The 15,711-nt window shown below is 38.5% G+C and overlaps 1 protein-coding gene across 13 annotated transcripts in view; it reads right to left on the reverse strand.

Moving 5' to 3' along the window:
* LOC137256365 (5'-AMP-activated protein kinase subunit gamma-1-like) overlaps positions 1–15,711 on the reverse strand; it is a 372,719-nt gene that overhangs the window by 6,115 nt on the left and 350,893 nt on the right. For all 13 annotated transcript variants that reach the window (XM_067794188.1, XM_067794191.1, XM_067794185.1 and 10 more), the window contains 4 exons: positions 5,092–5,137; positions 2,854–3,032; positions 857–937; positions 227–349 (listed from right to left, as the gene is read on the reverse strand). In XM_067794188.1, coding sequence (XP_067650289.1) covers positions 227–349; positions 857–937; positions 2,854–3,032; positions 5,092–5,137 — 429 coding nt within the window. The remainder of the gene's footprint in view (positions 1–226; positions 350–856; positions 938–2,853; positions 3,033–5,091; positions 5,138–15,711) is intronic.

Consider the following 15,711-nt stretch of genomic DNA (forward strand, 5'->3'; position numbering starts at 1 on the left):
TGCATTTAAAATAATTTAAAATTAATTCTGCTGCATTTCCATTACATCCACGAATCAAGGTTATGTGAGTGTAAATAATGTTGACGACATCAAGATTGAAAGTGATTCTGGATCTACTGTAAGACAACATCTTTTTTTCATTAACTGTCCAAGCAATAACAAGTCTAAAACATATCTAGAAAAAACTATTGAACTCAAATGGTATGGGCTACTAAGTACTACTCACAATGACATCAAACTTGGCATATATGTCGACGACCTTGTGTTGTTCATCGACAACCGGCAGGGCTGATATCCTATGATCCATGAACATATTGAGAGCCTTGATCAGCGGTGTGTCCTGGGATGTCTGCAAATACAGAAGGTCCCACAAGGTAAAGAAAACTTGGGATCCCCCCTCCACCCCCCCAAAACAAACAAAACAAAACAATAACAAAAAAAACAACATTCACCTTGTGTATAACAACTAATGTTCAAAGTGAAACAAAAACATATGAAGTGCTCCTAACAAAACAATCTAATTTTGGTGTGATTACTTCAGAAATCTCTGGGTTGCTTTTTTCGTTATAGATCAAGACAGTTTTACAGAAACTGTAAATCTTGCATAAATTTGTACCATTGATATCCAGATCTGCGACTGGAAACAAGTATCTAAAACACAGGGGATTGCACACAGATGCATCTTTTGCTAAATCTATGCTGATTTGGAGGTTGAAGGAGAGATTTCCGAAGTGACTGAGTTACCTCCCCTTGAATACAGGCTATGCCTGACAAGGTACTGACTTCTCCCAGCACAACACTGGTTTTGTGCAAGGTATGAGGTAGCTGGCCAACAGGTGGTTTGTAATTAACTTACCGTAATGACGTTGTCGTATGTTCCTATACCCAGCTCCCGTATGCTCTTCAACATGTAGGAGGGTTTCGGTAGATCCTGAATCTGATAAAGTAAATAAATGAATAAATTACAGCAAGTATATGAAAGTGAGAACATGACAGTGACTGCATTTGTGTACCACACAAAGTAATATTGGCTTCACAGAGAAACTGTCACAGTTCAACATGCACGTCCCAGTTGTCCTGACACAGCTTATGGGTTCCAAACAACCTTTAATGCTGAACACCGAGAAATACCATCATCCATTTCCACATGCGATATGGAAGCATTTAACTTATCTACTCATTAACTTGACTATGGTAGGACTCTCTTACAGATCACCGAGCGTCTACACAAAACTAAAATCTGTTCCACATAACATTTGGGGGCCATTATTCTGGGTCTTCTTAACAGGCAGTTCTCAAACTACTCAAATCAGATTTTCACTCAACATGATGTAGGGAAGGTCATGTACTCGAGAGAAATCAAAAGAGTCAGTTGACTCTCCTTCCAGAATTCACAAATTTCATTTACTTATCCAGTTTGAAACACATATCTCTCAGTAACTTTGCATTATGCATTTGTTAAATTTACTTAAGTTGTTTTTAATGGCCATTGAAACTCTTGCTCAGGGTCAGAGCAGCCACATCTGTCGTGATACTGCTTTAACCATGGGTATGAATAAAAAATTGCAAACGGGAAATCCCAATGAAAGGTTTTGGGCGTGCTCATGTGTAGGCCTTACTATTGGCCATTTGAAATATATTTTGATACATATATATTTTGATAGGCCTTACTATTGGCCATTTGAAATATATTTTGATACATATATATTTTGATAGGCCTTACTATTGGCCATTTGAAATATATTTTGATACATATATATTTTGATAGGCCTTATTATTGGCCATTTGAAATATATTTTGATACATATATATTTTGATAGGCCTTACTATTGGCCATTTGAAATATATTTTGATACATATATATTTTGATAGGCCTTATTATTGGCCATTTGAAATATATTTTGATACATATATATTTTGATAGGCCTTATTATTGGCCATTTGAAATATATTTTGATACATATATATTTTGATAGGCCTTATTATTGGCCATTTGAAATATATTTTGATACATATATATTTTGATAGGCCTTATTATTGGCCATTTGAAATATATTTTGATACATATATATTTTGATAGGCCTTATTATTGGCCATTTGAAATATATTTTGATACATATATATTTTGATAGGCCTTATTATTGGCCATTTGAAATATATTTTGATACATATATATTTTGATAGGCCTTATTATTGGCCATTTGAAATATATTTTGATACATATATATTTTGATAGGCCTTATTATTGGCCATTTGAAATATATTTTGATACATATATATTTTGATAGGCCTTATTATTGGCCATTTGAAATATATTTTGATACATATATATTTTGATAGGCCTTATTATTGGCCATTTGAAATATATTTTGATACATATATATTTTGATAGGCCTTACTATTGGCCATTTGAAATATATTTTGATACATATATATTTTGATACAGGTAACAGCATTACAATATTTATTGCAACTGATTGGGATCATAAGTGTTCGACACTGTCTGAGACTGTACACGCAGACCTTACTTCTCCATACTACAGCAACTACTACAGACAACTACTACAGCAACTACTACAGACAACTACTTGCCATTCTGTAGGGGAAATAACAGGAGATAAAACTCAATTCAGCATTTCCTCCATTTTGTCCAAGAAATATGACAGAATGATCTTCTTTTGGGTTTAAACATACTAGTATAAATTGAATTTGTTATAACTGTTTTACCGAGAAACACGCAAAAAATACTGTAATATCTATAGTTTCAAAAGTATAGCGTATGTATACACTAGAAACACTGTACAGTTCCACCCTGTGAAACTTTCCTACGTTGTCTTTTGTACCAGGACTTACATATAGATGTAGGAAGCGCAGTATTCTCTTGTGCGTGAGGATGTAGATAGCATTGCCGGTGTTCTTGTCCACAACAGGTAGACGGTGAACATGGTTCTCTATCAGCGTCTTGACAGCAGTGTACAAGCTAGCATCAGGGTCGATGCATACAAATGGCTTCTGCTTGTGTCGTAGCACTTCTGCAACAATCATGAACAGGATGCTACTGAACACTAACATGATGTTATGCAACCAAAGATGAACACACTCCCAATTAAAACTGTGCCCATGGTAAAAGTGTGCTCTAGATGACCCTTTGTCTGGTAATAAGTACCACACATCCCTGTGCAATTTCCCTACGGCCATCACCTGTTTATAACAAGGATAACAGCCATATTTTCAAGGTCACCTGTAGCTGTATGCAACAGAAGCCCCACCCACTATATTATAAGCCAATCAGGAGAAAGTAGTCTCTTGGTGGACATTGCTTAAGTTTTCTAATGCCAAACAACCACCAGCAGATTATTTTCAATTCACCAATGATCTTGTTTTTGATTATAAATCAAATGACAAAAGTCAAAGGATCCTCAACAAGAAGTGCTGTGAAATCACATGGAGACAACAATTTCACTAACATGTGTCACATTGGGATAACGCTTTCTCATTGAATATAACATTTACATTTGACTACTTTAAAAAAATGCAATGGTGTATTTCAGTGTGAAAAACTAAAACCTCAATTTCTACACACTACTGAATATTTCCAAGTAGTGACATTCTTTCGATGAAATGGGTTTGATTCCCCACATGGGTACAATGTGTGAAGCCCATTTCTAGTGTCCCCCACCATGATATTGCTGGGATATTGCTAAAAGCAGTGTAAACCCAAACTCACCCTAAGTAGTGATCTCGTTAACTGACCAAAACCATATCCAACAGCATCAAGTTCCTTTCTTCTTTACTACGCCCACATTAATATGTTTAACGATAAAGCAGATCAAATGGTTTTCTCCCTGATTCAGAACAGCCCCTTAGCAAGGGTTCGGGAGGAAAGAGAAAACAGTAACAATGTTACATAAATTCTGGAGAATAGTATTAAAAGCTAAAATAACAACTATACATTGCAGTGTCTTCTTAATTTTTGTTCCTGATGTCTGCTAAATCCAGATCAGGCCTGCAAGATCATGATAACAGGTCATACTGAAACAGCATAGGTTTGCCGATTTTGCATCTTAATTTTGAAATTTTCATTTACTGCTTTTGACTTGGGGCGAAATATCAACTGTAGATCTAAAGCTCTGAAAACTTGATATGATTCGAAATAAGCCTTAGTGTTGTAACACCAGTCCCCTGAGCCACTGCACACAGAAGGTAAGTCCCTACATAATCACTTCCCAGGGTATTAAGATACCTATAACATGACAGCTAGCTCCTGTTTATGTAGAGAGTATCTAACCCAATCTCTGTCACATAATCGCTAACTAAGCATTATCTACACCATGCCATCTGATGCCCTTTCAACAAAACTAGCGTATTATAATGAGTCTCTCCAAGATGTCCATATAAGGCTATATGTATGTTCCTCCAGGTAGGGGAAAAAGATCACGTTCCTGTACAAAGCGTCAGTGTTATTTCTAATCCTTTACGATAGCTGCCAAAGACTAATAGCTGATTATTGATCTCTGCAACACAAATCATGACCACTAATAGCTATACATTGTCAGTTTAAAATGGTTGTCTCATGACATCCATTCGTGACTGCTGAAGGTTTACGCTTGTTGCAATCACCGTTAACAAACCTCTCTGATTGTATCTAACTGCCAAACGTTTGTCCACTATACACGTATATATACTCAATGAATCAAGTAACTCAAGCTGTTAATCATTTCTGCCCATGGTGCTTGTAGTGTTGCAGCATTCATTTACGTATCTATGCAACAATTTGATCAAGGGATGATCCATTTAAAAAGCAAATCAAACTTCTTCATGCATTCCGAATTTTCAACCAGTCTTTGCATATCTAGTACAATGGGGTAGCCTAGGGGTTATAACAGTCCATCTTCAGACAAAAGACCTGGCTTCGATACCTCTCATGGATACAAAGTGTGAAGCCAGGTTCTGGTGTCCCCTGCTGTGATATTGCTAAAAAAGTGCTAAAAGCGGCATAAAAGCATACTCACAAACTCGTTCACTTTCTATGTTCATGTATCAATTTACAACGATGATGTCTGCATCTTATTGATCTTCTTCTCAACTTACCTCTCCAGGTCTCAATCTTGTGATCCTCTAGCTCATCCATCCGCACCTGCAAATGACAACAGAATCTCAGGGAAATGGCTCCAAGGGTATCAAAATCATAAAATATACACTTGCTCAGGCAAGGTAAACTAGCAACTCTACTGCTGTATCTAACAGGCAACAAGTACAATTTGGAACAGATACCAATCTCAATACACCATTTGTTTTTAGCTTGTCTGACTGTGCACACAGTAATATTCAAGCTGTATGATGGCAAATTGTACATACTCCATTCACTTGTCATCTTTTACAAGAAGCATATGCTGTTTAGTGGAATAAGTGGGATAGGTGAGCGAGTGAGTTTAGTTTTGCCCCACACTCGGCAATATTGATGGCAGTCTTTATATAACTGAGTCTGGAACAGACAATCCAGTGATCAACAGCACAAGCACTGATCTACACAACCAAGTCTGATCCCACTAGTTTCCTCTTATGACTAGCATGGGCTAATGAAGATCAATTCTAACCCGGATCTTCATGGGTCTAAGTGGGCAAAGACTCATCCCACACCTTTGTCTGGCTATATCACAGATGCCTGTAAAACATGTCAGGGCTTAGACTGACACTTAATGCCAGAAATAAAGTGAGCATATATAAAACCTTATATCCACAAATGACAATGTAAGTCATATCATAACAATAATGTACATGAGACCTTCTTGATCTCTTCATAGAGGTATCTGATTGTATTTTATTAATTCATTTGTTTATTACACTAATAAATAAACATATACTGTTTGAAAAGAAAGACCCCTCTACAAAGTAACTATTACTAAAAAGTATCTAGTAGAGGGCAAAAAACCCCCAAAGCTACAAAGAACAGAGCCAATCTGGCCATGCTTAGCATTTCTCAATTTGAGGTACACTCCTCTTCAAATTAATTCTCCAAGGTCTGTGAGATACTGCTTTGGGTTCTGACATGACTTACACTTGCTTATTTACCAAAGATAAAGCAGCATCACAGGATATCTACAAGAAATATGTCAGCTGCCTGTCACTGGAGCTCTTAACCACTAGTGATACATGATCTTGAACTAAACCCATGTATGTTTCAGGCTTAAGGTTTAAAGCTGTTTTGATCATAACATGTAGGTGACTCAAGACTTATGGTCAAGGCAAGCCCAAGTTTTGCAGGTCTTCAACACTTTGCACTTTGCGGGTTCCCTTGAACACAAGCAAGGCACTTATGAACAAATGGCTTGGTGGGGTTACCTAGCCTTCGCTCATTCCGCTAACAATCCAGGTTTGATTCCCCACATGGGTACAATGTGTGAAGGCCATTTCGGGTATTATCCCCTACTGTGATATTGCTGGAATACCACTAAAAGTGGAACACTCACTAAAAAAATTTTAAAAATCATGGTAATAAAAGTCAAGACCAATCTGGAACTTGAACCCAAAATCTAAGGGAGATCACTCAGCACATTTGTTTGCTCTCTGACTAAGCCATTATATGGGACTAGTTCTGACTCAAACTCCACAGAACTATCACAACATAAGCAATAACATCATGTTTTGTAGGTGGGTTCAGACAAACCCACCTTGTTTACAAAGGGCTTACAACAAATATGTCAGTGACCTGTCAGTCATGTGTCAGGACCATCACCTGACCTGACATACACAATGACAGAACTGATCAATGATCCACTATTATGAATTAATAATAATGCTTAGATTTCATACACATATTTCTCAGGTAAATCATCCTGGCATTTGCCCTGGGGACTGTAACAGCTGAGACAAGTTGTTGTGTCAAGTTGAAGCCTCTTCAAGCCCTGGCTGGCACACTGACAGAATGATGAACACCTGTTAAGCCAAGTTTTCACCTCGTCTCAGTCATGTCCACAGTATTCAACCTTCAAGTTGCCACTTAATGAATTTTGTTGGAGACAGTGTCAACCGTCAAGTTATTCGCAAACAAATTCCTTGTTTTCATGGAAATTAATTGTAGTAAGTAAACTCTGGCTCTCCAAAACGGCTAATTTTCACAAAGTGTAATTATAGTGATGAGGTTTTATTTAAACTCTTAGTAAAACTTTGCAGAGTTTCAATATATGTCATATTTGGGATTTCTCTTTCTTAGTAAAGTACTCCGGGATTCAAACCTGCAACCTCAGAGTCAGGCACCTAATCGCCAGCACACAAAGTCAGCCGCCTAGCCCACTCAGCCACCGCGACTTCCACTATTGTTTAATACTGCTTTTAAATGCATTCCAAGTGGGTGAGTGAGTGAGTTTAGTGTTATGCTGCTTTCAGCAATATTTCAGCAACAGCTCAGAGAGGGACACCAGAAATGGGCTTCACACACCGTACCTATGTGAGTCTTCAGTGTGACGAGCAAACACCTTAACCACTAGGCCTTTTTCCCCTCCTTAAGTGGTATGTCTCAGCTGTTCACAGCCTCTTTGAAATTTAATTGAGTGAACTAAATGGCAAGTTTTATACCACATTTCGCAATATTCCAGCAATAACACGTCAGGGGACACTAGAAATTTGCTTGACATATTCTACCCATGTGGGGAATCAAACCTGGGTCTTTGGCATGATGAGCAAATGCTTTAACCTCTAGGCTACCCCACCACCTGTGAAAATGAAGAGAACAAGGATGGTGCTGACACACCTGGAGTAAACCAGGATTTGTAACAGGAAATTGTGGTGCCCAGGACAACGATTTGTAGACTAAGGCTTAGTTTCTGAATATATGTAATTTTGAAAGTAACAAACAAACTGAGTTTAACTGAAAAGGAGACCCAGGGAGACCAGAGAGTAAGGACCTGAGGAAATCTAGACTTGCTTCATTTAAGGCTTTAGCATTGCAGAGAAGGCATTAGGCAAAATATTGTGGTTCAGGGACTGACAGACAGACTGCAGGATTTGCAACTCTGAACAGGAAGTTGTGGGGCCTGAGACAACTTTACCAACAGCACCCCAAAAACAGAGGTGCTACAAAATATTTTCCAGAGGGTTCTATTTTCAAATTAGGCATTACATTGAACAGCAATGTAATGGTTTCAACACAAAAACATACTTAAATTAATGCATCTTAGGTGACTGGTATATTATTGAAACGAGAATAGAGCTAACTTGTTATATTTCCATCTGGCCTTGACGTAACAGGTAGTTTGTTGTTACTGTTATTCAATCAGGATCAATAAATCACAAAGCAAAGTACATAGAAGCCATTCCCCGCAGGAAACCCCATCTACCTGTTTACGTCTTGCTTTACAGCAATCAGTAAAGAAAGCACTACAGTAGGATGCAATATGTATTAGTTTGATCTAGAATGGAAACAAGCACTAGAGATTCATTTTGGTGACATAACCATCTTGAACAATTATGTGTCACACTCCACAGAGGCTACTTCATTTGACTTTTGCTTTGAGGTTACTTTGTTCCTCCATCACTTTGAGGTTACTTTGTTCCTCCATCACTTTGAGGTTACTTTGTTCCTCCTTTGCTTTGAGGCTACTTTGTTCCTCCATCACTTTGAGGTTACTTTGTTCCTCCTTTGCTTTGAGGCTACTTTGTTCCTCCATCACTTTGAGGTTACTTTGTTCCTCCTTTGCTTTGAGGCTACTTTGTTCCTCCATCACTTTGAGGTTACTTTGTTCCTCCTTTGCTTTGAGGCTACTTTGTTCCTCCTTTGCTTTGAGGCTACTTTGTTCCAACTTTGCTTTGAGGCTACTTTGTTCCTCCTTTGCTTTGAGGCTACTTTGTTCCTCCTTTGCTTTGAGGCTACTTTGTTCCTCCTTTGCTTTGAGGCTACTTTGTTCCTCCTTTGCTTTGAGGCTACTTTGTTCCTCCTTTGCTTTGAAGCTACTTTGTTCCTACTTCGCTTTGTTCCGCCTTTGGTTTAAGGCTACTTTGCACCCCTCTGCTTTGAGGCTACTTTGTGCCCCTTTACTTTGATGCAACTTTGTTCTTCCCTTGCTTTGAAGCTACTTTGTCCATAGTATTTTGGAAGGGGAATTTGCAGGAGAGACATCTGCAACAAATGTAACCTTCACATCTAATGATGTTTTGCTGGAGACTGTCTATATCCATCTCCAAATGTCAGCACAATGGAAATCTATTGCCATGGTTACAGACAAATTCAAATAGCCCCTAACAGAAATAGCTGTGTGTGAGAGGATGGCTGATTTACTACCACTGCTGCAGTGTATATGGGGAGAAAAAGACTGGCCACAGTTGGGCTGTAAACTTGGACCAGCCAAATATCAGTTTCCTATCAACTAGTTATTGTTGTAATAATAGACATCAAAAATCATAAATCACATTGATGGAGGAAGGGAGTGAGTGAGTGGGAACGTGGGTTTGTTGGTTTCTATTTCAGAAGGGGTCATCATCTAGGTTTTGGCTAGATGGGGCAAGTGATTTAGTTTTACTTAGTGAGTTTAGTTCTAATCACTTTGGCAATAATCCAGCAAAATCGAGGCAGGGACCACCTGAAATGGGCTTCATACATTGTACCCATGTGTAGAATTGAGTCACTATGCTTTTCCACTTTAATAACTTCACTTCACTTACCAACAACACTTAGAAGACTGTTTTATTTTTATGTACACTTGATGTGGGAGAAATGTTCAAGTTGACTGAGATCTTCGATGTGATAGCCTTATGAGAAACATACAAAGTATGTTGGTAGCAAACCAAGAATCAAAACTGGGCCAAAGATGGGAATAAAATGCATATGATGAGGACTATGGATTATCTATGGTACATAACTCTTCACAACAAGTGCTGCTGTCTCATGGTGAGTGAGTTAGTTTAGTTTTACGCTGCTTTTAGCAATATTCCAACTATGGACACCAAAACTTGGCTTCACACATTGTACCCATGTAGGGAATCGAACCCGGGTCTTTGACATGATGAGTGAATGCTTTAACCACTGGGCTACCTACTGCTGTGTCACGACTGGGCTGCCTTTGACAGGGCCTTATCTTCTTTTCAAATAAACAACTAAAACATTATTTGTAATCATTTGAATATTTTCTAAAGTTATACTTGCACAATTTTCAAATACATTTTCACTGGCTTCTGGTTGCTGAACATATGAAGAGAAATCAACTCAGCTTTATGATAAAATCCCATTAGAACTGCAATTAAGAATTTACCATTAAGAAATTGAAATAATCGACATTTCTCAACTTCACAAATATTTAATGGCTGTTTATTTACCTATTTGCATTGTTTAATCCCAACCAGCTCCTAAACCACAATGTCTTGTCCACACAAAAAGTCAGCAGACTGTCCTTTTGATGGGCATCTATGTTACATATTGATTCAGTCATTGCACATCCAATAAAGCCACCACTCCAACAAAATGCAAGTCAAGCCCCTTACACCAGCACATCTTCAAGCCTTTTTCTGGAAGTGACTGAAGCGAAAGGTCAACTGCTTGTACTTTGAAGTTCAGAAACAACCAAGATGGACCACTCATCTTTTAAGCCATTCTTTACTTGGTGTGCTGTTAACAGGCTCTGCCAACACATGATCTAATTCCGTTAAGTAGATTACCCCAATAGTACGATGTCTTAAACAACTGATGTCTCGCTAACTGCCCGCAAAACCAAAAAGTAATAATGTTGTCAGCGAAGTCAAAGTGTTGAGGCTTGTCCTAATTGCAGGATTTTGTCTGGTGGAAATGGCTGTGGGCTCATTTGAAGCACATTTGAGAGAACACATCAGTTGCACAGAACATAAGCTTCATTATATGGTATCTATAACTGCCAATATTCAGCTCCACTTCATTACTTTAAGTGTCAAATTAAGCTTAGTCAACTAAATTGAATGGACTAAATTAGACACGTTAATTCTCCGAGTAACTTTATTGTCTAAGTGTCACTGTAACCCAGCAAGCATGAGAAGATGCTCACAAAGTCAATCACTGGGTGGCCAAGACTCAGTCATGTACTGCATCTGTTAAACTGTTTTACTTGAAGACTGTAACTTTAACAAAACATCACAGGCAGGAAGACTTGGGGTCACAGAGGTTGTCTGAAATGCTACCTGGCTTCAGTGAGTGAGCAAGTATGGTTGTACATCTCTTTTAGCAATATGCAAGCAATATCACAGCGGGGGCAAGGTAGGGGGAAAGGGGGAAAGGGGGAAAGGGAGGAAGGAGAGACACCAGACATGGGCATCAAACATTGTACCCAAGTGAGGAACAGATCAAAGGGCTTTGGCATGATGAGCGAACACTTTATCCACTAGACTACCCCACCACACCTTATCCAGTATGTAATGGAGTGAAAAGATGCTCGTGATATTAGTCACTGGATGGCCTTGATAGGACTCAATCATAGGACAGCTGGAATACTGCATCCTGACATCCAACAAAACATCAAAAGAAGACTCTGAAAGTCTGTGGGTGTCTGTAAAGTTTTTTCGCTACAAGGTGCTCACGATATCAGTCACTGGTTGACCTTGACCTGACTAAAGGGATAATGGAGTACTGACGACTCTAGCTTACATCCAACAACACATCCCAAGCAGACTCTGAAAGTCTGTGGGTGTCTACAACGTTCTTTCTCTACAAGGTGCTCATGATATCAGTCACTGGTTGACCTTGACCTGACTAAAGGGATAATGGAGTACTGACGACTCTAGCTTATATCCAACAACACATCCCAAGCAGACTCTGAAGGTCTGTGGGTGTCTCAATGCTCTTTCTCCAGATGCTGCTAATAATGTTTGTCACTAGTTGCTCTTGATCATGTTCAGTTATATAATGAACTTTCCCCAATGTTTTTTGTCAAATATGACCAAGGTCCCATTTCTAAGCTCTTGCAAGCCTAATATCTCGTAACTTTCCCTGTGGCATTCCTACCTCCTATACTGTAACACGGACATAGGATAGTCATAGCGCTACAAGTGCTTTGTGAAGCAGCGCAGATCCTAAGGAATGTCTTTGACTGTTTACTTGAAAAGAAGAAAGAAAAAAAAGAAGAAAAAAAAAAAGTAGAATTTTCAAATTTCCCCTTCTTCCTAAATACAGTTGTGGTAAATTTTAGTAAGCTCCCACACAAACGTTTTTTTTTGCTGTCAGTTTTCACAATATACTCCTCCCAGCTCTTCCCTTCGCCTCTAATAAATGACAAGACCCTAATCCTAAAGACAATGAAGAGACTTGCAAGATCACACAAGCTACCATCCAAGACACATGCACTTCTCTGACATTTCCTTCCCAGCCTGAGCAGGAAGCTGCCACAGCCCGAACATCTGCTGATTGATAGTACAGTACTTGTAGCTCTTTGTAATCTCTGGACAGATGGGCTGGCTTCATCTCTTAGTTGTCTCATGATTCAAGGCAACTGCTTTACTGACAACAAAGCAATTGAGGGAGTAAAAAACAACAGAATCGATGGTCTCCTGGTTTGTTCTCTCTATCTACATTGCAACAATTAATGAACAGCCTATATGTACCAATCCCATATAAGCGAGTTTTGGTCTTATGCTGCTTGCAGCAATATTTCAGCAATATCTCCTCAGGAAAACCTGAAATGGGCTTCACACTTTGTAGCCATGTGGGGAATCAATGCCCAGGTCTTTGGCAGGATGAGAGAACCTTTTCATAACTAGGCTACCGGACTGTCCCTAATCACATATAAACGCCATAAATTAATTTCTATTGCTGTCATTGAACATGTTGCTTTTGGATGCATGAGTAAATGGATTTCTGTTTCAGCCTGCACGTAGGTTTGGAAAGCCTCTTTCAACATTATTCCAGACATGTCCTTGCATGGCAGCTTGTGGGAGGATAAGCTTAAGTGATGCAGATCTTAGTCTGTTACCACTTTGGTTACAATGGTGGTGACAAATATAGAATGACAATAAGGATGAAGCAAGACTCACGATGACAGGTTTCAGGTATACCAAAAAAGCCCCAAACAGTACGGAAAATTGTGGTTCCACCTGATCCAAAACTAAGCATGCAAGCCCACACATGTATGTCAGTCAAAGCATACTCAGCCATCACTTACAAATGTCATTTTAGTCAAACAACAATCTTCAAGGAAATTACGGTCATCGCAATTTTCTGGAGGCCTGATGATCACCTTGCCCAATCCACTTATTTCTGTCTGCCTAGCCAAATGTGGGACAGTCAACGTCAGCCTTCACACCTCCTTCTACCAAGACGTTAATATGACATAGAGGAAAGACACACAGACAATAAGACCATCTGCTTTTAGTATCCTCAATTAGGATGCTATACCTATCCTCCTTTGCCCATGCCACTTCAACTATCACTATTCACTTAGTGGTCTGGCCATCTGTCCCTTCCACCAACCCTCTCTGCAATGCGAAAGACAAAATGAAGTAAGTCTAGATTTCCCCAGGATCTGAATCTCCCATCTCAATGAGTCTCCTTTTCAATTTAAAAGGAATCACTTGTTTCTATTCAGGGACTAAGCTGTATTCTATACCTGGTAAGACTTCCTTTCCACTGTTCTTCCAGAACACAAATCATTCCATCCTACATATATACAAATTTAGAATTGGATAGAAAATGATGTGATTTGAAACCTGGAGGAAACAAAAAAGAACATAACTATTTGAGTCATTAGATTTATTTTATGTGACACTACATTTCTTGGGAAAAAAACACTCAAAGTTCAGAGTGTCGGTGGACATGTTATTTCAATAAAACACTGAAATCCTGATATGTGATCCAAGGCATCTGTGCAAGTACAACAATATCATGTTTGTAAAATCCGTGACAATCAAGTTAAGTGCTACAAATCCATGACTGAAAGATACAGGTTTAAGTCTTGGAGGCCTACATTCTTTTACCATAATTGTTGTATTGAATGCTCTGCTCCAAAAAGCAAGTCATTCCCTCCCCTCCCCCGAAGTTCTGTAAGTAATGTTAACACTAGACCCTATTCACTTTTTTTATTATAATGACATTCCATACTTGTGTACATTGCATTCACGCATGTCAACTGGGATTGTGAGGTTACAGTCGCTAACTGATTTAAAAAACACTTATTTTCTGTCAATCAGGTAATAACACATTGATGATTAAAACTGGAAGGATACATATCTAAAAAAAAAAAAATGAAAAAAAAAAATAAATAAATAAAAAAAAAAAGAAGATCTGAACGGAAATCCTACTTGACTTGCAGTGATTTATTACTCTACCTTATTTAAGCTGACACTTTGTGGAAACATAGTAACATGGTTTGACATGGGAATTTCTTTTGTTAAATGTATTTTTTTACTATTACGAGCTGAAATTTTTTGCCAAAAGTCAGTTGATCAAAATATGCACATGATCTGGCCTGATCTGACATCTTACGTCAAGGTGTTTCCACATAAACCTTTCCTGGAAAATTTTAACGTGAAAGAAAATACTCCATGGGTGAAAGAGCAAGTATAGCTTTATGCTGGATTTAGCAATTTCATGTTGGGGAACACCAGAAATGGGCTTCACATTGTAACTGTGTGGTGAATCGAAGTTTGGTCTTCGGCGTGACAAGCCAACCCTTTAATCACCAGGCTACCCCACTGCCCCAAATACTCCAAGATATGGACACATATATGTGTGTTGTTAAATGAGAAGTCAATCATGAAAATACAATCCTGAAAAGCTACAGCTTGGCAGTTTTAATCTTGTGCTTTAATGACACAGTTTAGGACAGCTATGTGATCGAGGACAATCTGACCATAATTAAATGTCAAACTGAGGAAGGATCATCAATCAACTCTGTTCTGAAAAAGAGATGGTGATGATCCATACCTACAGGATAAGTACATTAACCAGATGTCTTTAAAACCGGAAGGTGAAGTTGACTGCAACTGAAATCCATCAAACTTGCATCAAACACCTGGTACATCTGCCTGCAGCTCTGCTATTTCTGTCTCAAATGCAAATTTAATAGATAGGCAAAATCATTTATAGAAATCTGGGGAAATGTTTCAACTGAAATTATAACCCGTCAATGTGGGACAAGAGGCTTGAATAAGTTACGCTTGTTTCTTTGCCCCTTCCAGCACAGGTAGGCTATATACAACAGCTCTACATAAACTAGACACATCCATCAGTAACAGTCTGTGTGTCTGGTACAAATGTCCTCATGGGTCATATTCTTCTTATACTTTAAGTTAGAAAGCTCTGGTGAGTGAGCTTGGTTTAATGATTCTTTATATTATGGTTATTACATTATTTCAGATATTTCATAGGGTATCAGCTTGTTTTAGAACAACAGCCTGAATTGATTAATATCTTCTTTTTTTTCGTGACCTACCACTTTGTTGAAAGGGCAGTGACATGTAAATGTGCGTCAGTACGCACAAATGTAGAGAATTGACACAGAATTTTTTTTTCGCAGAATCCTGAGGGATACATAATATTATTCATTGTATCCACAACACATCAATGACTTTGCTGAGCATTTATGGTTGTTTCTGTCAAAGCAGTCATCCCTCACCCTCAGTCCATATGATCAATTGTCCATCAGTTCTCAAGAACTTATCAAACTGTACAGTTTTCAAAACCGTTACTTCACAGGCCCCCCACATTGCCAGCAAGGACCTCTGTGTCATTAATAGATTATTGTCACTGTACATGGAACATTT

This window comes from Haliotis asinina, chromosome 11 (genome assembly GCF_037392515.1).
Source record: "Haliotis asinina isolate JCU_RB_2024 chromosome 11, JCU_Hal_asi_v2, whole genome shotgun sequence".
In the NCBI taxonomy this organism is placed as follows: domain Eukaryota; kingdom Metazoa; phylum Mollusca; class Gastropoda; order Lepetellida; family Haliotidae; genus Haliotis; species Haliotis asinina.